The 23,018-nt window shown below is 50.9% G+C and overlaps 1 protein-coding gene across 1 annotated transcript in view; it reads left to right on the top strand.

The window, feature by feature from the left end:
• Positions 1-23,018, top strand: part of CPAMD8 (C3 and PZP like alpha-2-macroglobulin domain containing 8) — a 99,604-nt gene that overhangs the window by 6,535 nt on the left and 70,051 nt on the right. Inside the window, exons 4-13 of the mRNA XM_024134306.2 lie at positions 4,351-4,516; positions 4,593-4,645; positions 7,744-7,761; positions 8,189-8,243; positions 9,286-9,399; positions 10,502-10,586; positions 12,325-12,433; positions 14,831-15,058; positions 17,208-17,378; positions 20,060-20,188. Coding sequence (XP_023990074.2) covers positions 4,351-4,516; positions 4,593-4,645; positions 7,744-7,761; positions 8,189-8,243; positions 9,286-9,399; positions 10,502-10,586; positions 12,325-12,433; positions 14,831-15,058; positions 17,208-17,378; positions 20,060-20,188 — 1,128 coding nt within the window. The remainder of the gene's footprint in view (positions 1-4,350; positions 4,517-4,592; positions 4,646-7,743; positions 7,762-8,188; positions 8,244-9,285; positions 9,400-10,501; positions 10,587-12,324; positions 12,434-14,830; positions 15,059-17,207; positions 17,379-20,059; positions 20,189-23,018) is intronic.

The raw sequence follows: 23,018 nt of genomic DNA, 5'->3' as shown, positions 1-23,018 counted from the left end.
TGGGTTTTTTAACTGGAGTCCTTGGATTTCAAGGCAGTCGTAAGCCCTGAAATTGTCGGCTTTTTCTGGGTTAGCTAGTCCTTAACGCTTACCAGATGCTCAAAGGAGTCCCTGAAAGGATGGGCTAAGTAGAGAATCATTCCAAATTGTAATGTGCTCTCTCCCAGTGATTAGAACGAAGTCCGAGGCGGTTCCTCTTCCATGGGATGGGATGCATCATTAGTGTCTAATTGCTGTGGGGCAGTGGTCTTCCTGCCCTCTTGTCAATGTTAGAATTCTTTCTCTAGAGTTCTCTCCCGGGGGTGACGTTTGCAGGGTCTGGAGACAGTTCTGGTTGTCACAGCTTGGGGGGCAGGGATGGAGGTTGCTACTGGCTTCTAGTGGTTAGAGACCAAGGATGCTGCTCAAATCCTGTAATACACAGGACGGCCCCTCCACTGTGAATGAGCCAGCGCCAGATGTCAACATTTGGAAAACCCTGGATAAATAGGCTAGAGCCGCCCCTGCCGGCTTCCCGTGAGCAGATCTGCTTTCTTGTGAATCAGAACGCAGGGCTGCCCTATCCACTGACAGATGAACTACTTAGGAAAAGAGAAAGCCTCGTATATTTTATTTAGAGAAGTACTTTTAATAAAGCATATTACTTACCAGAAAGAAAAAAAAAAGAAAGAAAGAAAGCAGGGCTTCCCCAGCGGGGTTAAGATGATGCTCTGTCCCTAGCCACCGCACATAAGAAGGCACTCTTCACAGGCTAGATGCGGTGGATTTGTATAAGAAACCAGTGAAGGGCCATATAACTTTGGGAGAAGGGCCGGGGATCCCTAGACTGGAGACTTTCAAGAGGGTGTTGGGATCCTTAGCATTTAGAAGAGCTCTGGATGAGCCTTTCTCAACTTGCGGGGTGGGGAAGGATGCTCCTCTCCCACTCCGGGGGACAATGGCAGTGTCTGGAGATACTTCTGGTTATGGTAGCTGGGGGTGAGTGTGCTACTGCCATCTAGTGGGTGGAGGCCAGGGATGCTGCTCAACACTCTGCAGTGACAGGACGCCCCCTTCCCCGACACTGCAGAGGATGATTCAGCCCTAAACGTCAGTAGTGCCGAGGTTGAGTTGAGAAACTCTGCTCTGTGGAACCATGGTGTGGGCCTCAGACAAGAGGGAAGCTGCTCTTGTGGGTGTAGGACCCCCCTGCCCACTACCCCACCCACTCCCCAGCCGTGCCTGCCTTGGGGACCTGAGTGCTTCCGGGTACAGGGTTTGGAAACCCGTGTTGTGGGGACCTAGTGTAGCCACTGACTGCCCTGGGCGGGCAGGCTCTGCCCAGTCTGTGCCTCGTCCTTCTCATCTGTGCAGCAGCGAGGATGCCGGTAAGAGGCCCTTGATGGAACTTTCAAGAAAGCATACCTAAAACCTCGTGATATTTGTTTTATTCCGATTTTTCAGACTTAACCCGTGCATCTGTGTAACAAATGTCTTAAGCATCTATTCAGTTTCAAGCAGGAAGTTGGCCACATTTCCTGCTCTCAGCCACCAGCCTTATTGGTGATGGGCAAAGGGGTGGGTCAGATAGTAAACCCCCAATTACATAAACATGATCACCTCAGAGAGTAGCAAGCGTCCTATTTTAGGACACTAAATGTTAATCAAATTCTAACATTTTATTTTAAAATGTGTCAGAGAAAGAGAATGCTGAGGAGTGGGGGGTAGAGTCACATTTTGTATGGCAGCAGGGCCCCTCTGAGCTGAAACCGGGAGGAACCGACATGCAGGAATTTGGGGGCAGGGCATTCCAGGCAGAGGGAACCACCAGTGCAAAAGCCCTGGGGCAGGAAGGAGGCCAAAAGAGGCAGCCAGTGGCCTGGAGTGAAGCCAGCCAGGAGCTCCCATGAAGAGTGGGAGGGAGATCTCCAATCTGTGGAATCAGCCTTCACCGGAATCCCTCTGCTTTGGATGGTTTCCATTTAGGAGAGGAATTGTGATACCTGTCACCACCAACCATGGGGGTCTGTTGTGTGCCATGCCTTTATAGTCCTGATCACCCATCTGCACAACAATATGTCGGAAACTAAGGGTCTAGTGAGTCTGGTGGCTACTCTCGGGTATGTCTGGTGGATGCCTACGGAGTCCGGTAATCTGGGACCCACACCCAGAGCCCCAGGGGCCTCTCCTGCCTGGAGGGGCAGGGAGCTGGGCGTTCATCAGGGCAGTGGATCGGCCTGCCGTAGGACTGGCCCCTCCACACAGCCTTCCCCAAAGGACAGCCAGCCTCTTTCTTTAGCTGGGCCCCAAGCCCCCCACCTTTGTACTCAGCTGCCGGCTACGCCAACTTTGCCTGGCCGTCTCCCTTGCTTGGATCTCGGCCCCTGAGTCCTTGGCTGTCACTGATGCTAAAGGAGCAAATGTGGATCACTGAGGTCAGGGGTGGGGATGGGGATCAGCTCAGTCCAGAACCTTCCGGCAAGACCTCTTAGGGCTGGCAGGTGCAGGACCAGGTAGGAATGCCACTTTGAGCTGAGACTTGATTGGAAATGGCAGCTCTGCAGCTTTCAAGCCCCGGAGCGGGTCACTTCATGTCCGCAAAGGTCACATCTGATCCTTTCTGTTCTCAGGGGCAGCTTCTTGGTCCCAGCACCCACGACCCCCCGCTGGCACACAGCCATCCCCCCCCCTTCGCCCGCCAACTCCTTCCTGCCTGTCCATGCCTGCTCCCCTGGGTGGCCTGGGGTTTTTTCCTCCTTGCATGGAGGTCTTTGGCTGGTGCTGAGTGGTTTCCAGAAACAAAGGCAGGTAAGGATTGGGGGGTCAAAGTAAGGGGATTATCCTCAAGTTTGTCCTAAAGGTTCTCAAGGTTAACTGCAGTTAGGAGGGACCCCAGAGTCCTGAGATGCCCCAGGATGGGGCATCTGAGGATGGCAGGTGGGCAGGCAGGCAGGCAGGCAGGGTCCCTCTGATGCTGTTCAGAGCAGACAAGAGAGGCAGCCAGAGACAGGTGCTGGAAGGATGGAGAAGGTCCTGGCATGCCCTGACCTCATCCATAAAATGGGCACACTGGTGTGAGGACCGGTCAGATAATTCACCAGGATACTTAGCATGGTTGCTTGCTGTGATGGTGACGAGGACTTTTTCACCCCTTGAGCAACCACACAGGTGGATGCTGACAAACAACTGGGAGAAGAACACTCCCGCATTTGGATGGTCTTAGGAACAGGTGGTGCTGTAGCTCCCAGTGTGAACTGATGACCACGTAATGTCCACCTGCCAGGTACCCAGGGATGGCCGCGAGCATCGCATTCATGGCACATGGTCACATCCAGAGTCGTGACTTTTGTTTGCTTTAGTCACAAAAGGAGTTTCTGTAGGTTATGACTCACATGCATGGGTGTTCTGCTCATCACTTAAAAAAGAAAAAATGAGGGAATTATATAGGGTAGCTTCCATTCCCTAAATGTTGGAAATTTTGCCCTAGAAGAATTTGAACTCCAGGGTGAATCCTTAAGACTGCACTGGGTATTTTTTTTGTTTGTTTTATCCATCTAGGTGGCCAAAAAAAAAACCACCTTTTTTTTTTTTACCACTTTCACCATTTTAAAGTGGACAGTTCAGTGGCATTTAGAACATTCATACCGTTGTGCAACCACCACCCCTATCTAGTTCCAGAACATTTTCATTACCCCAGAAGGAAACCCCATCCCCATTAGCTGTCACTCCCCATTCCCCATCTCCCTCCAGCTCCTGGTCCCCACTAATCTGCTTTCTGTCTCTATGGATTTGCCTATTGTGGACATTTCATATAAATGGGATTGTATAATGTGTGTGCAGTGTTTACAGTGAGACAAAGCACAGAGGCACATACATTATATACATATATGAAATATGAAAATATACATGCATATGCATACATGTATTCATATGTATATATGTATATGAAGGGACTAGGGTCTCCATACCTCCCAGCTTACCAGCTATGACTGCATTTGGGTAAGGTGGGAGATAATTCTTGTAGCTCTACAGGGATGAGAATATCTTTGCAAGCTTGCAGTGTCAGGAGAGGAGAAGGCTCTGTCTTGTCAAGCTACACCAGTGTTTCTCATTCTCAGCGCTGCTGACAGCCATCCTTTGCATCACAGCGTCTTGAACAACATCCCTGGCCTCCACCCACCAGATGCCCAGTAGCGCCTGCTCCCCGAAGCTGTGACACCCAAAAAATCTCCAGAAACTGCTGAGTGTCCCCTGGGTGCACAATTGCCCCCGGGTGTGCTCCCCTGCCCTAGACCTCCATGCTGCTTTCACAATACCTGGGTACCTTCCAGGGTGACACCCCCTGCCCAAAGCTCTGTGCTCTGCCTGCAGGTGCCCACGGGCCTCTGGGGCCAGGCCCTCCTGAAGGTGTGGGGCCGTGGTTGGTGGGCAGAGGAGGGCCCCTTCTTCTACAACCAGACTTCAGTGACTGTGGACAGCCGGGGAGCCTCCGTGTTCATCCAGACCGACAAGCCGGTGTACAGGCCCCAGCACCGAGGTGGGTGGCCGGTGCGCGCCAGGGGGAGGGCCAGCCATGGCCTGGAGCTGCCACACGCCTATCTCCTTCCTTCCAGTGCTCATCAGCATCTTCACTGTCACTCCAGACCTGAGGCCCGTCAGCGAGAAGGTGAGATTGGCTTCTAAAACCATGGGCCCGGAACATACCCACCTGGGTTTGGCCTGGCCAGGGCCACCATCCACAACTGGCCTTTCCCCCTGCCTCTTCCAACTTCTACCTCCATTCTCGGTTTCTTCCTGGGGCTCCACGTCCCTTGGGGGACCCAGGGGAAGTTCTATGTGACAAGAGCGCTTGTGGGCATGCTTCTTCCGCAGGGGGCACCAGTGGTCCCCGCAGTGGCCAGTACCCCTCTGTGTGGGGTCGGGGCCATGGCCCATCATTTAAAATCTTAATAGCCTTGCATTTATTTAACGTTTATTAGAAAGAAAATATAATTGCCACTTAAAACCCACCGTTTCTCCTTCAAAATAAATACACTCACATAAAAAAGGCATTGATTTTCTCTTAATAACTTCAATTGTACAGAAAAGTTGGAAGAAAGTCACAGAGAACTTCCCATAGGCCCTTCATGGAGCCCAGGGGTGGGCAAACTTCCTGTAAAGGGCCAGGTAGTAAGTATGTTCGGGTCTGCCAGTCAGAGGGATTCTGTCACAACTTGCATGGACTCAGCTACAGACAACACGTGAATGAATGGGTGTGCCTGGGTGCCAATAAAGCTTTATTTACACAAACAGGCAGAGGGCCGGATTTAGCCCAAGGGTCATAGTTGGCCAAGCTCTGATCAGGAACAGAGGTTCTCAAACTGGAGTGTGCAGCAGAACCACCTGGAGGGCTTGTTCATATGCAAGTTATTGGGCCCTCCCCAGAATTTTTGATTCAGGAGCTTCCTGGATGGGCCCCAAGGATCTGTATTTCTAACAAGTTCCTGGTTTCTGCTGCTGCTCTGGGGAACCCACTTTGAGAACCATGTATCTAGATTCACCAATTACGAAACATTTTATTATATTTATGTGCTTTCTCTCTCACACTGTGTATATACATACATGTACATATACATGTATTGTATGTATATATGTATATGTACATATACAGTTTTAAAATTATTTTAATGATAAATCATTTGAGAGTAATTTGCAGATATCACATCTCTTTGTCCCTGAACACTTCCTGTATCCTTTAAGAACAAGAACATTCTTTCGTACAACTAAAGTACAATCGTTACATTTAGGAATTTTGACATCGATACAATAATATTGTCTAATACAGAATCCATATTGTTTCAATAATGTCCTTTATAGCATGTTTCTTTGCTGGTCCAGGACCTAGTCTCTGATGACGTGTCGAATTTAGTTGTCACGTCTCTTGCATCCTTTACTCTGAATCAGCTCCTCAGCCTTTCCCTGTGTTTCACGGTATTGACATTTTTGGAGACTCCAGGCAGTTGTTTTGAATGGTGTTCCCCAGCGGGCTGGTCTGCTGGCTTGTTCTCTGTGGTCAGGTTCAAGTTGTGCGTCATGGGGGAGGATCCACAGGAGCCGTGCTGGTCCTCCCCAGTGTGTCGTATCCTGAGGTACCTGACAGTAGTTCAGATAGAGTCTGCCTGGTTTCTCCCCACAGAAGTCACTGTTTCCCCTTTGTAATCAGTAAGTAATCTGTGGGGGACACTTGAGACTGTGTGGACACTCTGTTACCAGTCACCATGATCACCCGCTAGTTCTAGCCTCCACAGATGAGTTCAGAATTACATGAATCAAAACTTGCTATGATGCTTGCAAAGTGGTGATTTTTCCAACTCTGTTGCTTCTTCTGTATTTATTAATTGGCATTCTGCTGCAAAGAGGCACTTTCAGAAGGAAAGAGATTATAAAGGAAGAGATTTAAGTAAACTGTACATATCCAGAGCAAAGATGGGAACGCAGTCTGGGGTGACTTCAGTTGAGGGGTCCCTGAGGGGTCACGTGTATGGTGCTTACTGCGTGCCAGGTGCCGTTCTAACACTTGGGGCACATGATTGAGCAGAGCAGACCCGGACCCCACCCCAGGGGGCTCATTCTGGAAAATAATCCTGCAAAGTTCCCCAGTGGGCCCCAGCCTAGAAGCACAGTTCCATTGGGTACATGCAGCTTTTTCTTAACTTTCACCAGCCCGAGTTTCCACATTACTTTTTTGATTGGATCTTTGAATGCACTTGCCCACGTTTTTGACACAGCCTTGCAAACTCACCTCAGTGCCTGAGGTCCTTCTACCAAAGGAAGGCTTCGTACCCAACTGCCCCCTCCTGGTGGACATTTGCTTGTTTCCAGGTTTTGGTCATTGTCAGAAATGCTGCCATGATTGTTTTTATGCTCAAACCTTCTTTTCCACTGGTGTGTCCTTCCTTAGGCTCAGCTGGACCCCAGGAGTGGGATACTGAGGTCCACGGCCAGGGAGGTGTTGAAGGCCCCAAACGTGTATGTTTCTGAGCGGATGGTGCTGAGTTCCTGTGCCCAGTTGTTTTAGGGGGTCGTCTGCCCACAGCCCTCCCCGGAGAGGGGGGAAGTTGTGCAAGCAGTTGACCTTCACTGGAGTCAGTGTTGACTGTTCAGTTTGACATTGATGGAGCTAGAAGCCAGGCTCCAGGCAGGTGCTGGGGGTTCAGGGATGAAAGCGTGCATTCCAGACCTTCAAGGAACCTGGCATGATCCCTTGAAAAAACAACCCAGCTGCAACATGGGAGGGCTGCCTGGAGGAGCTGTCCCTGGTTGGGGCATGTGGGAGTCTGGAGAGGAGGGCAGGGCTGTGGTGGGGAGCAAGGAACACAGAGGTCCCGGACGGGGCTCGGCCACCCTCATTGCCAGTGGCCACTGTATGAGTTTGCTCAGTGACTTGTAGCTGGCCCCCTTCTCTCTGTGTCTTCATATTGTCCTCCCTCTATGTGCATCTGTGTCCAAATTTCCCCTTCTTATGACACCAGTCCTATTGGACTGGGACCTGTGCTAGGGACCTTATTTTAACTAATCACCACTATCAAGACCCGTCTCCAAGTACAGTCACATTCTGAGACACTGAGCGTGAGGACATCAATATGTGAATGTTGGGAGGAGGGAGACACCATTAAACCCATTACAGAACCTGTGCCTGTCCCGAGGGATGAACACTCAGCATGCACGGAGGGCTCGGGTCTTATGGGAGGGTTTGCTCACTGCCTCTGTCTGTCTCTGTTGCAGCTGGAGGCTTATGTCCTGGTGAGTGGCCTGCCCCTCCGCAGCTGGCTCAGAGACAGTTAGCCCGCTCTCTGCAAGACCTGGTCTGTCTTTGCCTAACACCCACCCTCTGGGTTGATCCCTGCCTGCCTCGGCACCCCATAGACTGGGACCCGGTCCATCCCGATCCCTGGGTCCACCCTGGAATAAGCTGAGCGTGTGTCTGTCCATCTCTTTGTAGATTTGCATGCAGCTCCCTAAATGAGGAGGCAGGCCGGCCCTTTCCGCCACCTTGTCCTCAGACAAGTCCCTTCTATGCCCCAAGCTTCTGTTTGCTTCATGTAAATAGCTAATCTTGGGGCCTGCCCTCCTCGCTTGTCCTGCCCTAGAGAGCAGGCTTGGAAGGTCCGCATGCACACCGGGCACACACAGGCTGCCTTGAGTTTACTGTGCATCCGTCCCCCTGCAGGACCCCCGGGGCTCACGGATGATGGAGTGGAGACACTTGCAACCCTTATGCTGCGGTAAGTCTCTCTTCTCATCCTCTCTCCTAATTCCTTCTGTGGTTTGGGGGCTGCACCTTTGGGTGGCAGATGTGATAAACCTTCCAGGAAAATAGAATGTGCTCTGTCTGGGCACCTGCCACTTCTTCCCTGCAGTGTTTGGACCCTCCGCCCACATCTCTCTGTGCCTGGGATCCCAGCTGGGGATCCTCCTATAACTTGAGATCTTTCTGGAATATCAGGGCCTTGTTTGTTGGCACCCCCCACCTTCCTCCTGCTGCAGATCTTCCTCGTCCTCATCCCCAACCCAACACGAGACATTTATTTTCCAGCTAGGAGTCAGAAGGCTTTGCTTTGGCTGAGAAGCTGGCATTTTTTTCTTTCTCTATGACAATAAGGGCCATATAATCGACATCTCCCTTTGTGCTTTGGCCCTAAGGGAAGTGGAGTCCTGGGAGAGGGGAGCTGTAGGTGGGGTTTGGGGAGACTGAGGACAGCTGTGCACCCTCAACCTGGGAAATGCACAGACATGACAGACCCCTGAGTCCTGCTCCGGGGCTCCTGGCCCCCGCATGCCTCTGTGAACCAGACACAGAGAATGGGGTCTCTAGCCGACGTGTGGGCTCTGGTGGTTTGTGCAGTGTCATGCATGCCTCCAGGTCTCCTGGCCTGGCCTTGACCCCTCTCCATGTCCATTTCCCTCTTCCTGATTCTGAGATGCCTAGAGAGGGCTGCCAAGTAGGGACAGGGCTTGTGTGATTCTCTGTCACCAAGGGAACGACTCGGGTGGGGAGCAGAGGTGCCTGCACCTGGCCTTGGCCTCAGGGGTCCCCCAGGAACCCAAGGTGCAGTGTCTCGCTGCTTCCCCTTCAGACTGCAGAGGTGCTTGTTCTGCACAAATCCCCGCCAGCCTCGGGTGGCTTCTGGCTTCCCCGAGGGACTGCTCGGCCAGGGGGAGGCGCAGGGTCCCCGGGGCGCCTCTGCCCTGACCTCACCACCAGATGCCAGGCCGTCTGCACACTCACTTGCCCCAGGATGAGGGGGGGCGTCTCTCTTTACACAGGCATCACCAACATGACCTTCCCCTTGTCTGACCAGCCGGTACTGGGAGAATGGTTCGTTTTTGTCGAAATGCAAGGCCACGTGTACAACAAGTCCTTTGAAGTTCAGAAGTATGGTAAGTCGGAGAATCTTAGGACCCTAGGATTTCAGATCTGGGAGAAACCACAGCCCTAGTGACAACACACATGACAAGGGGGAAGATGGCAGGAGCCTCATTCACTGAGGGCTCAGTAGGGCCAGGCACGATATGGAAGTCTGGGCCTTTGTCATGTCCTTTAAAAAAATTTGTAAAATGTATGACTTCATATGAGTAGAATCATAAGGTATTTGTCTTTTTGTGAGTAGCTTATTTCACGGAGCATAATGTCCTCAAGGTTCATCCATGTTGCAGCATGTGTCCGAATGTCCTTCCTTTTTAAGGTTGTCACTTCCTTTTGTTCTTTCATCCTTGTCCCGAACCTATGAGGTATCTCCATTTTACAGATGGGGAAACTGAGGCTGAGAGAGCTGTTAAGGAAACTGCTCAAGTAATAAGAGCTGGGGAATGAACCTGGGCCAGAGCCACATACTCTGCTTCTGTGCTAAAATTCTCCCTGATGGGGTCAAGGATTTCTCTTCCTTTCACGAGGCAGGTCTTGGAAGAAAAATCCTTAGAGGTCAGGGTTATGGGTGGCGAGCCCCAGAAGCCTGGTGCAGACCCAGTAAGCAAAAGGAAAGAGTTATAGGCTCGTGTAACAAGCTCTCAGGACCAGAGTCTTCATGTTTCCTCCATTCTGCTTCTCGGTGTCCATCTCTCCATGGGCTGTGCAGGGGGACGAGATGGCTGGACGTGCCCGGGGCAGCAAAGAGTGACACTTTCCAGCTGCAAGCACCCTCAGGGTGCCCCTGACGGGTCCGGAAGCCTGGCTACTTGTGCACCCCTGGGATGGGCTGGAATTGGCTGCACTCAGTTCAGGTGGCCTAAAACTGATGATACATGGCCCCCTGAGAAAAACGAAGTGCTGGTCCCCCAAAGATAGGAAATAGATGCGGCGGGCAAAATCCCCAGAGAGCTGCCTGTGCTCAGCAGCGGGTGGTGTGGATTCCTATGGTGTCAGCAGCATAGAAACCCCAGAGTTGGCTGTGTGTTCCTCCCTCCCACATCTCCAGTACCCTTCTGGGGACACCCCAGAGGTGGAAGCCACCCTGCCTCCCTCCTCTCTGCTCTCTCCCTTCAGTGTTGCCGAAGTTTGAGCTCCTTATTGACCCGCCCCCATATATCCAGGACCTGGACACTTGTGAGACCGGCACTGTGCGGGCCAGGTGAGAAAGAGGCCGCCACTGTCGGTGAGCCCTTCCCACTGTGGGCACGCCCCTCCCCTAGGACCCACCCCTTCCCAGACAATGCTCCTCCCCTAGGACACGCCCCTCCTCCAGAGCACACCCATTCTCCTTAGGACTTGCTCCTCCCCGAGTACTTGCCCCTCCCCAGGGAAGCCCCTGCCCCTAGGACATGGCCCTCCCCTATGGCATGCCCTTCCCCAGGGCACACCCCCCAGGCCATGCCCCTTACCCTGCGGGCAGCATCCACAGCCAGTGGGCCGACCTACAGTCAGTGGGCTGACTCGCCTAACGACCAGGCTGTTGATGGAGCCCGATGTGAGGATCGGCCAGAGGGAGTCAAGAGGCTCTTTCCCTTTCTGGGGCCCCTGGGAGAGCCCTACATGGCCTGTGTCCCCGCCCCATCTCTGCCACCTGCCGGAGGTTGTGGCTGAGACTTTCTCCCTCGTGCGTCTCCCCTGGCTGTGTGTGTTTTAAAATCCAGGGACGTGCTGGATACACACATTTGTTTTTTTAACATCTTTATTGTAGTATAATAGCTTTACATTGTTGTGTTAGTTTCTGCTGTATAACAAAGTGAATCAGCTATGCGTATGCATATATCCCCATATCCCCTCCCTCTTGCGGCTCCCTCCCACCCTCCCTTTCCCACCCCTCTAGGTGGTCACAAAGCACCGAGCTGATCTCCCTGTGCTATGTGGCTGCTTCCCACTAGCTATCTCTTTTACATTTGGTAGTGTATATATGTCCATGCCACTCTCTCACTTCGTCCCAGCTTAGCCTTCCCCCTCCCCGTGCATGTCCTCAGGTCCATTCTCTACGTCTGTGTCTTTATTCCTGTCCTGCCCCTAGGGTCATCAGATTCCATATATATGTGTTAGCGTACAGTATTTGTTTTTCTCTTTCTGGCTTACTTCACTCTGTATGACAGACTCTAGGTCCATCCACCTCACTACAAATAACTCAATTTCGTTTCTTTTGATGGATGAGTAATATTCCATTGTATGTATGTGCCACATCTTCTTTATCCATTCATCTGTTTATGGACACTTAGGTAGCTTCCATGTCCTGGCTATTGTAGATAGTGCTGCTGGATACACACATTTTATAGTCTAGAAAATACTATCAAAATTCTGGGTGTTATTTTTTAAATTTTGCTCCCATTTTGCCCCTGTGTCCCAGTAAGCAGGTGTCTCCACTGCATCAGGCATGATATACATACATTTAAGTATTTTACCAACATCCCTGAGAGGATGGTTTTATTCTCATTCTCCCGGTGAGGAAACCAAAGCTCAGAGAGTTCAGATCTCTGGTTCAAAGTTGAACTCCCTGGGCACTTAAGCCCAGCCAGGCCTTCTTGTTGTCCACGGTTGCTCGATCCTCTGTTCTGCCTTGCTCCAATGTGTGGCCAACCTCAGCGGTTGTCTCATATACCCTGCTGCTTTGGGTCCAGAGTTCCTCTCTGACCCTTGGTCTCTTTTTCTGTCCAACATGAGGCTTGGTGCAGAGGATCACAGGGCCCTGACATGACCTGTCCTTACTCAGGGCTACAGGGAGGGCTGTAAGGATGGAATGTAGGATGGGAAGCATCCCTGGATTAGCCACTGTACCACTGACCACATCTTGCGGGGCCCGGCCTTCCTGAAACTGACCCCTCCCCTGCTGTCCCCTGGGCATCTCCTGCTTGTGAAACTTACTACCCTTTGTCCTTTCCTTCCAGGTATACCTTTGGGAAACCTGTCTCGGGGATTTTAACCATCAACATGACTGTAAATGGCGTGGGGTACTACAGCCAGGAGGTGGGGCGCCCCATCCTCAGGACCACCAAGGTGAGGAGCAGGAACCCCGACCCACTCGGTGGGTCCCTTCCCACTAGCTTCAGCTCTGTGATCATCTGTTTTATTTTGCTTTCCAAAACAGTTTAGATGGTGGGGATATTCTGATGATAAAATTCCCGCAGGCTGAACATAGAGCCTAGAACATATAAAAAAGAAGTAATAAAATCGACTTGTCCTCTGATAGGCGGACACAGCCACTATTGGTATTTTGATGTGTTTCCTCTTAGGATGTTGTGCGTAAAGTTAAAAAAAAAGTTTTCTTGAGACATAATGCACATATCATATAATTCAAATCCCCGTATAGAATGTACGAGTCGGTGGTTTTTAGTATATTACAGAGTTGTACAACCACCACCACCATACAGTTTTAGAATATTTCTGCTGTCTCCCCACCCCCGCCAATCTCTCACATCCTTTTACAGTTAAGCCCTGTTTGCATCTCCAGCCTCTGGCAACCACTTACTTACATACTTTGTCTCTATGGATTTCTGGACATTTCATATAAATGGAATTATGCGCCATGTGACCTTTTGTGTCTGGTTTCTTTCACTCAGCCTGATGTTTTCAAGGTTCATCCACATTGCATTGTGTGTAGGGACTTCATCCTTTTTTATGGCTGAGTAATATTCCGTTGTATGGTTGGACCACATTTTGTTTATCTGTTCATTAGCTGATGGACGTTTGAGTTGTTTCTACTTTTCGGCTATTATGGATGATGCTATGAACATTCATGTACAAGTTTTTGTGTGGCCAGATGTTTTCATTTCTCTTGGATTTGGAATCCCTGGGTTGTATGGTATGCAATTAAATGAAGACTGCCCAAACAAGAACAAGCAAAAGCTATTTATTCGAAGCTTGCAGCACCTGTGTTTGGCAGAGACTCAAAGGCAGGTGGAGAAGTGGGAAGGCTTTATAGTGAAAGAAAGGGAAGGCTTCCAGTGTGCCGTGATGGGAGGCTATTGGTGTGCAGAAGTCATGGGCGGGTAACTAGAAGCAGGCATCCAAAGTGATTGATGAGGGGTGCATATTTGGCTTTTTCCAATTGGTCCTAAGATGGAATTGGGAGCCAAAGTCAGAAAAAATGTCAGTTATTAATCTGTTTCTGGCCATTTGGGGCTTGTTGTTATGGGGGTTATTGTTTGGTTGCTATTGAGATAGGGGTCTGACTTCTTACAAGTCTGACTTACAGATACAGTTGGCCCTCCCATGTCTGAGGATTCTGCATCCCAGTATCCCAGATTGAAACTCTTTGAAGTTGGTCGAATCCGCAAATGCGGAACCGCGAATACGGAGAGCCGACTAATGGGTCGGCTTCCTTGCTGGCGCCTGCAGAGTGTGGGTCCGAGTTCTCTTTTTTCTGTATTATCTGGCCCTGGTCCATTTGTATATTCAGTCTCTCAGGGGTGTCTCTGTGTTTAGTTGTTTGAAGAACTCCCAGACTGTTTTCCGAAGTGGCTGCATGATTTCACATGCCCGTGCAAGTAAAGTTTTATAACCTGGTATTTGTTTCTCTTTTTCAACTTAACATTAAGTTGTGAGTTGCTACTCTGTAACATACACACACATCTTGGAGTTTCTGTGCCCCTGTAGGCATTAAACCCTGTCAGCACCACCTCCTTCCCATTTCCACCCGAAGCTACTTCTTCATCCCTTTGCCGCCTGGGATGTGTCCCCCCTCTCTGTCCCTGAGGCTTCTCTTCTGTGGAGTAGACACCCTGGCCCCTCACCTCTTTCGTGCCTGGTGTTGGTGCCCTTGGTATCCAAGCCATTGTCCCTGGAGGCTGCCCCTGGTGGCCCTTGTCTTAATTTTCTCCTTTACTGAGTAATTCACTTAACAGCTATTTGTGGATGTGGATTATTTGCCAGCCTCTGCCCCCAGGTTCTGAGATAGGGGTTGATTGAGGGGGTTCTGTACCCCAGGCGTGGGAGGCAAGCCAGTGCTCCAGAGTGTGGCTGACCAGGTTCAAGTCCCTGCCTGCAGTCTGGCCCGAGGGGTTGTCTCACCTCCTGCCCAAGGAGCTGACTCCCTTCCTCCTGGGACATAATGCATGTCCAGCCAGGGATTCAGTCCCCACGCAGTGACTCACGGCATAGGTCGGGTGGGTCACCGAGTGTCCCCCTGGCCCTCCAAGCAGCCAGAGCCACCTACTTTTTTTTTTTTTTAATATTTATTTATTTGGCTGCGCCGGGTCTTAGTTGCGGCATGTGGGATCTGGTTCTCTGACCAGGGATCGAACCTGGGCCCCCCGGATTGGGAGCGCGGAGTCTTAACCGTTGGACCGCCAGGGAAGTCCCCAGCGTCACCTGCTTGAGCTCTGTGCTTGCAAGCTGTCTCTCAAAGCCACTCCAGCTCCCGGTGAGCACGACCTGTGTGTTTCCCGCCTCCAGATCCACGGTTCCCAGGACTTCAACATCTGCGTGAAGGACATGATCCTGGCCGATGTCCCTGAGCACTTCCGGGGCACCGTCAGCATCTGGGCCATGGTGACCAGCACCGACGGGAGCCAACAGGTGGCTTTTGATGACTCCACCCCCGTCCAGAGACAGCTGGTGGATGTCCGGTACTCCAAGGACACCAGGAAGCATTTTAAGCCGGGTCTGTCCTATGTGGGGAAGGTAAGCCCTGGGCACGGTGCCCAGCAGGGGCTGTCAAGGTCACAGGCTCTGTGCTGCCTCCCAGCCCAGCTCCTGCCCAAGGACCACTGTGTAACCACTGCAGTGCATGCCGCGGGCCCCACAGCCATGACTTGGCTGAAAACTACGTCGTTTGATTGTGCCAGCAGAACTTTTGCCCTCTTGGGATCAAGGGACTGCTTTGCTGAGTGTGATGAGAGCTGGTACCCAGGGCAGGGGACACTGGACATTCTGCTCCACCTAAAAGCATGGTTTCCTTTAATCCACATAGTTAGACATTCTCGTACCTAGAGTGTTAAACCAGGATGCTACATATCCACTTATTATTATTATTTTTTTAACATCTTTATTGGAGTATAATTGCTTTACAATGGTGTGTTAGTTTCTGCTTTATAACAAAGTGAGTCAGCTATATATATACATATATCCCCATATCTCCTCCCTCTTGCATCTCCCTCCCATGTACACTACCAAACGTATCCACTTATTAACTCACCTTCCTTAACTGGGTTGACTTTATCTCTGGATGACTTAACAGCTAAGTCCCTAAAAGGCAGATCCCCGTCCCTGAGACAGACTGATTCAGATCCCCTGTAGGGAACAGCATTTTGAACAAGCCCCCATCTCCCCCCTCCACCGCCACCACACCATTTTTTCTACACAGTAAAGTTTGAGGTGACTAGAAATTCGAGATCCTTACCCTAATTGCTGAACTGGGGCGTCTGTGTTTCAATTGCAGCTGGGGGATTCAAGGCCAGTGGAGCCCAGCATCACCTCAGGGGGAAGCTGGCCATGCCCTCTAACCCCTGCCTCTGCCCAGCACCCACACCCCTGTCCCCTTTTATGTTCCATGGGTCACCCACAGGATCCTAGCGGTCTGTCCTCATGCTGTGTCCTGCTCCTCCTGCTCTGCTCTGGGACCTCTCTTTTCTCCTCCATGATGAGGTCTCAGCTCCCACTGTCCCACACACAGAGACACGGCTTGTGTGCCCCTGGCTTTGAGGGTACCAGCTTGAGTAGAAGCTAAGGCATCATGTGCAGGGTCAGATTGTGTATGAAGAAGGGGCTTGGAGCTGTCCATTCAGTGAAAGGGGAGCATTTCACCTACACCTAAGAAATTTTCTGCTGTCTGCCTTAAAGAACGGAGCTGAAGCTGGTCACCCCATCACCAGATACCTACACAGTTGAGGGGTGCTCCAGGGTCCTTCAGGAACCACTGACCGTATTTCTTTACAATATCTGAACCCCTCATTCTGACTGCCTTTTCTACCTGCCTGAATGAGTGAGGTGTGAGAGTCACGTGGAACTGTCCATGGCATTGCCCACCCCGGTCCTACCTGGCTATGGCACCAGGAGAATGGCTGGCATGTGGTGATTTGTGCCTTGTGACTTCTTTGCCAAGTCTAAGGTCATAAAAGTTTTCCCCTATGTTATCTTCGAAGTGTTTTGTAGTTCTAGCCATTACATTTAGATCTCTGATCTATTTTGAGTTAATTTTGGTATATGGTGTGAGGTAGGGGTTCAACTGCATTCTTTTGCATGTGGAGATCCAGTTGTCCCAGAACCACTTGGTGAAGGAATTGTTCTTTCCCCATTGAATGGTCTTGCCACCCTTGTCATAAATCAATTGACTATAATCTTTTTCTTTTCTTTTTTTTTGCTGTGCCACTCGGCATGCAGGATCTTAGTTCCATGAGCAGGAATTGAACCCATGCCCCCTGCAGTGGAAGTGTGGAGTCCTAACCACTGGACTGCCAGAGAATTCCCCCTCACCATATTTTAATCTTATTTTTTTGAATCAATTGACTATAGATGGGTGGATTTATTTCTGGACTCTCAGTTCTTCTACTCCACTGGTCTGCATATCTGTCCTTATACCAGTACCACGTGTCTTGATTACTGTACCTTTGTAGTAAGTTTTGAAATTGGGATGTATGAGTTCTTGGTTCTTTTTCAGGATTGCTTTGGCTGTTTGGGGCCACTTGCAATTCCGTATGAATTTTAGCATTAGATTGTTGATTGCTGCAAGGAAGCTGGCTGGGAGTCTGCTGGGGGATTGGGTTGAATCTATAGATCCGTTTGGGAAGTGTTGCCACCTTAACCATGTTGAATCATTGGTGACTCCTTCCAGGTGGAGCTGTCCTACCCAGACGGCAGCCCGGCTGAGGGGGTGACGGTCCAGATCAGGGCAGAGCTGACGCCGAAGGACAACATATACACCACCGAGTCTGTGTCCCGGGGTGGGCTGGTAGGGTTTGAAATCCCCTCCATCCCTGTGTCAGCCCAGCACGTGTGGCTGGAGGTGGGTGAGTCACCTAGACCCTTGTCATTCAGCCAGCAGGCATGGATTTGGTCCCTCCTCCAGGCCATGCTCGGGCACTGGGTCAGTGGACCTGGGTCCTGCCCCTGCCCTGAGGGAGTTCACAGTCTGATGGGGGAGGCTGATAGTGAGTCAGATAACCCAACCACCCCAGAGTGAGGCGGGAGGCTGAGAAGAGATGAGGGTGCCTGGCTCCTGTGAGGGGATCTTCCCAGGTGGACTCCTGACAAGGGGGAGGTTCAGCCAGGCTGTTTCCAGGAAGGTGGAACAGCATATGCAGAGCCCCAGAGGCCCACAGTCCTAGTGTAACTGGATCCTGCAAATGCCCAGCCAGCCAAGCCATTTCAAGAAGATATGGAGGAGGGAGCCAGTGGGGCTTCCCTTCACCTCACAGGGGTGCTCAGGGCTTACCCAGAAGGCAGTCTGTCACTCCAGTGCCCATAGTGGGGGATGTCTGGGTGGGGCCACAGGTGGGCAGATGGGAGGTGATGATGGAGAGGACACTGAGCCTGGAGCTGTGGAGGTAGAATTGGCAGGACCTGGTGTCCCCTTGTCAGGGGAGGGAGGAGCTGGAACGGTAAAGAGGATGTCCCAGCCCTCACCTCTATAGCTGGTGGTAGGCGTGGTGGCCCCACGGACACTGGGATGGTGGGGACAGAAGGCAGCTGAGAAAAAAATGTGTAGGTGGGAGCCAAGGACACTGTGGTCACTATGTCCCCTGTGGGTGACATGTCCTTAAAGATTTTTAACAGCCAGGTATCCCCAGGCCACCGACACTTTTTACCACCTGGCTACAAATTTAGAGGTTCCTGCTACCCCACTACCTTACAATTACAGCAACTGTGGACGTGTAACACTATATTCATTTCAGGTGTTCAACATAATGATTTAATATATGTAAATATTGTGAAATGACACCACAATATGTCCAGTTACCATACATAGTTACACGTTTCTTTTTCTTGTGATGAGAGCCTCTAAGATCTATTCTTTTAGCAACCTTCTCAAATGTACCATACAATATTATTAACTATAGACACCATGCTATACATTACATCCCCAGGACTGAATTTATAACAGGAAGTTTGTATTTTTTGCAGTTACAGTTTTATTATAGCAAAATGATACAAATTAGGACCAACCAAAGAGAGAGACACACACGCATAGGACGAGAGCTGGGAGGGTCCCAAATTTGTAGCTTCATGTGCTGTCCCCATGGAGTCGGGACACATCACCCTCCTGACACTACACACAGAGCACTGCCAGTAGGGATGCTCACTCCCACTTTGGTGTCCACAGTTTTTATTGGGGTTTCACTACATAGGCTTGATTGATTAATCATTGGCCCCATGACTGAACTCAGTCTCTAGCCGCCTCCCCTCCCTAGAGGTCAAGTTGATGCCACATCACGTGGCTTAAAGCCCCAACCCTCTAATCCCATGATTGGTCTTTCTGGCATGATTGTCCCCATCCTGAATTATCTCATTAGCTCATATTATCAGGACCCACCATGAATAACAAAGACACTCGCATCACTTGGGAAATTTTAGGGGTTTAGAGGCTATCTGCCAGTAACTGAGATAAAGGTGGGCCAGCTTCTTTTTAAATTAATTAATCAATCAATCAATTAATTAATTAATTTAGCTGTGTTGGGTCTTATTGCTGCACGCAGGCTTTTCTCTAGTTGCGGTGAGTGGGGGCTACTCTTCGTTGAGGTGCGAGCTTCTCACTGCGGTGGCTTCTCTTGTTGCGGAGCATGGGCTCTAGGCATATGGGCTTCAGTAGTTGTGGCTCGTGGGCTCTAGAGTGCAGGCTCAGGAGTTGTGGCCCACAGGCTTAGTTGCTCTGTGGCACGTGGGGTCTTCCCAGACTGGGGCTCGAGCCCACGGATTCTTAACCACTGGGCCAACAGGGAAGTCCCCAGCTTCTTTATTCTTTATCACACAGAGGTCTTAGACTACCCCCTTCCTGCCCCCACTTCTGGCATCTCTCTTGTGCTAGCCACACTTTTCCAGCAGCAAGTGAAGGCAACAGGTTCAAACTCCCAAAGGAGCAAAAGTAATATAACTGCCAGTCCCTGGGGCGTGAAAGGGGAGGACGGAGAGCTCCAGGTGGAGCAGCCTCCAGAGCTCTGGGGATGCTGTCCAGCACGGCTGCTGCCTCTCCTGACCACCATCTCCCCTGTGCTCACTTCCCAAGCAGGTCTTACCCTCCAAGAAGCCACTGAGGCTGCTGGCAAGCCCCAGGACATGGGCTTCCCTAATATGCCCATGATGGAACTGTCTCTCAGTGGCCACGTGGGCCACCTGCCATTGCCTGAGCCAACCCCCAACACCCTGTGGCTAGCCTTGGACACTTGCTTCCCGTGGAGCTGGGGAAGAACAGGCTAGCCACACTGGACCCCATACTCTGAGAATTGGGGAAGAGGTTCTCCAAAGGGGAATTGGAGCATGAGAAGATCTTGCTGCAGGGCAGGGCAGGCAGAAGCATGGAGTCGGGACACATCACCCTCCTGACACTACACACAGAGCACTGCCAATAGGGATGCTCACTCCCACCTCGGTGTCCACAGTTTTTATTGGGGTTTCACTACATAGGCTTGATTAAGACCCCCTTCCTACACCAAGCATCCAAGCCTTGATCAAATACCCTCTCTTCTTTAGACCAAGGTGACAGCACTCGGCGGAAAGCTCGTGGGGGCCCAGTACCTGCCCAGCTACCTCTCCCTCAGCAGCTGGTACTCCCCCAGCCAGTGCTACCTGCAGCTGCAGCCGCCCTCCCTCCCCCTGCAGGTAAGGCTTTCAGGTGTGCCCTTCTCGAGCAGGACGGGGCCCAAGAAGCAGCATACACATGCCTCCAGGGGACCTGCATGTGCCCCAGCGGGGTTAATGCTGATGCTGACACAGGAGCCCCATCCCTCTGGCAAGGGGAGTATTCCACGGAATGAATGCCTGTAATTTATTTATGATGGACATTTAGGCCAAGGCCAGGGTTTACTGTGATGTCAGCTGCCCTCAGGGTCCTGTTGCTCCCACACATGAGACAATTCCCCTACTGTTGGCCCTGGTTCCCCACTGTCTGGAGTTTCTTGTGCAGAGGCACCAGAAGTCACCCACCAGACACTTGCAGACACACTGAGTGCAAAGATGAGACGAACTCAGAGCTGGGTCTCACGTTAGTTCTTTCCAAGTCTGTTATTCCACGATCCAAATTAAGTAAGATGTGTGAAGATGTGTGTGGAAATAGGGATCTGTAAACACTGAGCAGAAAATACGGAGACTGTCCCATACACCCACTTCCCCTGCACGCAGTTTCCCTGATTATTACCATCTGTTAAAATGGATGAGCTGCTATTAATATGTGATTATGAACTAAAGTCCCCAATGTATGTCAGGGTTCCCTCTTGGTGGTGCACATTTTATGACAAATGCACAATGTCACGTATCCACCGTTACAATGTCATACAGAGTCATTTCACTTCCCGAAAAATCCACTGTGCTCTACCTATTCATCCCTCCCTCCCTCCAACCCCTGGCAAACGCTGAGCTTTTCACTGTCTTTATGCTTTTTCCTTTTCCGGAATGTCATAGAGTCAGAATTATACAGTGTGTGTCCTTTTCAGATTGTCTTCTTTTTTTTTTTTTAATATTTATTTATTTATTTGGCTGCAATGGGTCTTTTTTTTTTTTTGGCTGTGTTGGGTCTTCGTTGCTGCACGAGGGCTTTCTCTAGTTGCAATGAGCGGGGGCTACTCTTCATTGTGGTGTGCGTGCTTCTCATTGTGGTGGCTTCTCTTGTTGTGGAGCATGGGCTCTGGCACCTGGGCTTCAATAGCTGTGGCACGTGGGCTCAGTAGTTGTGGCGCATGGGCTTAATTGCTCCGTGGCATGTGGGATCTGCAATGTGTCTTTTTTTTTTTTTGGCTGTGTTGGGTCTTCGTTGCTGCACGAGGGCTTTCTCTAGTTGCAATGAGCGGGGGCTACTCTTCATTGTGGTGTGCGTGCTTCTCATTGTGGTGGCTTCTCTTGTTGTGGAGCATGGGCTCTGGCACCTGGGCTTCAATAGCTGTGGCACGTGGGCTCAGTAGTTGTGGCGCATGGGCTTAATTGCTCCGTGGCATGTGGGATCTTCCTGGACCAGGTATTGAACCTGTGTCCCCTTCATTGGCAGGCGGATTCTTAACCATTGCGCCACCAGGGAAGTCCTGTGCCCGGTCTTAGTTGCAGCACGTGGGATCTTTGTTGCCACTTGCGGAATCTTCGTTGTGGCATGTGGGATCTTTTTTAATTGCGACATGTGGGATCTAGTTCCCTGACCAGGGATTGAACCCGGGCCCCCTGCATTGGGAGGGCGGAGTCTTAGCCACTGGACCACCAGGGAAGTCCCCAGATTGGCTTCTATCACTTAGCAATTTGCATCGAACTACCTCCGAGTCTTTTCCTGACTTGAGAGGGCCTTTCATTTTCGTGGCGAATTATATTGAATCGTATGGTTTGGATCAACTGCAGTTTGTTTGTCCCCTCACCTATTAAACGATATATACGTATATGTATGTTTTATAAAGCACTCCGTTAATTCCCCTAATTGATGCTCTGAGGGCTGAGCCCGGCTGCTGTGGGTGGTGGCAGGCTTGCCAGCATTGCCTCTAATGGAAACCACTTGCTGATGGGACTCCCAGGCCCTACCAGCCCCATAAGCCTCTGAGATCCCCTCTCCGAGGGTGCTGCCCAGATCCGAGGGGCCCCTGGGATGCAGCTCGGAGGAACTGAGGCAGCAGGGCTGCCTATTCCCTGGGTTTAGTGGCCCTCTGTGGGGGTTATGAGAATGAGAAACTCCAGTGAGATTGTGCCCAGCTTGGCTGCACACGCTGTTCTTGTTTTAATACTGTTTAACCATCTGTGCAGCGTAGGGATGCTGGTGTTGGCCACCTTCCTGTGGGGGTGGGAAGGAGTCCTGTGTCATGTCTGCTGGGACCATTGTTCCCGTAGGCGAGGACTTGGCTGGGCCACTCAGAGTTTCTTCTTGGAGGGACACCTCTGTCCTGCCTCAGGTCAGCAGGCGCCAGCTCTCCCCGTCCCGGGCTGTCATTGAGGGGCTCTGAGTGTGACCTCAGGGCATTGAGGCAAGAGTGGCCATGCTTGGTGCAGCCCCAGCTCTGTGTTGGGGCCCTTTCTTCTTCCTCCAGCACCAAAGGATGTGCAGGGAGGAGCTGCTCTGTAAATGGGGCTGTCACCCCAATATTTTAGGGTTGCTCTGATGCCATGGGGTTAGTTCGTGAGAAGAAGAAAAAGATTTGCACTCTTTCCTTCTTTTTTTTTCCCCTAACATCTCAAACAGAAAGAGACTTTTGTTTGGGTGTTGTTATAAGGAGGATATTTGCAAATTTAGAGAGAAATAAAAAGAAAGTATAATAAATAACCATATGCTTTTCACCTAGATTTATGAATTAATATTTTGCCTCCATCCATCTACCCACCCATCTACCCACCCACCCACTCACCCACCTACCCACCCATCTACCCACCCACTCACCCACCTACCCATCCATCTACCCATCCACCCATCCATCCACTCATCTATTTATTTCTCCATCCACCCATCCACCCACCCATCTACCCACCC

The sequence above is a fragment of the Physeter macrocephalus genome, chromosome 2, assembly GCF_002837175.3.
Source record: "Physeter macrocephalus isolate SW-GA chromosome 2, ASM283717v5, whole genome shotgun sequence".
In the NCBI taxonomy this organism is placed as follows: Eukaryota; Metazoa; Chordata; class Mammalia; order Artiodactyla; family Physeteridae; genus Physeter; species Physeter macrocephalus.
Note: the sequence above shows the minus strand (reverse complement) of the source record. Positions and strands in the feature narration are given on the sequence as shown.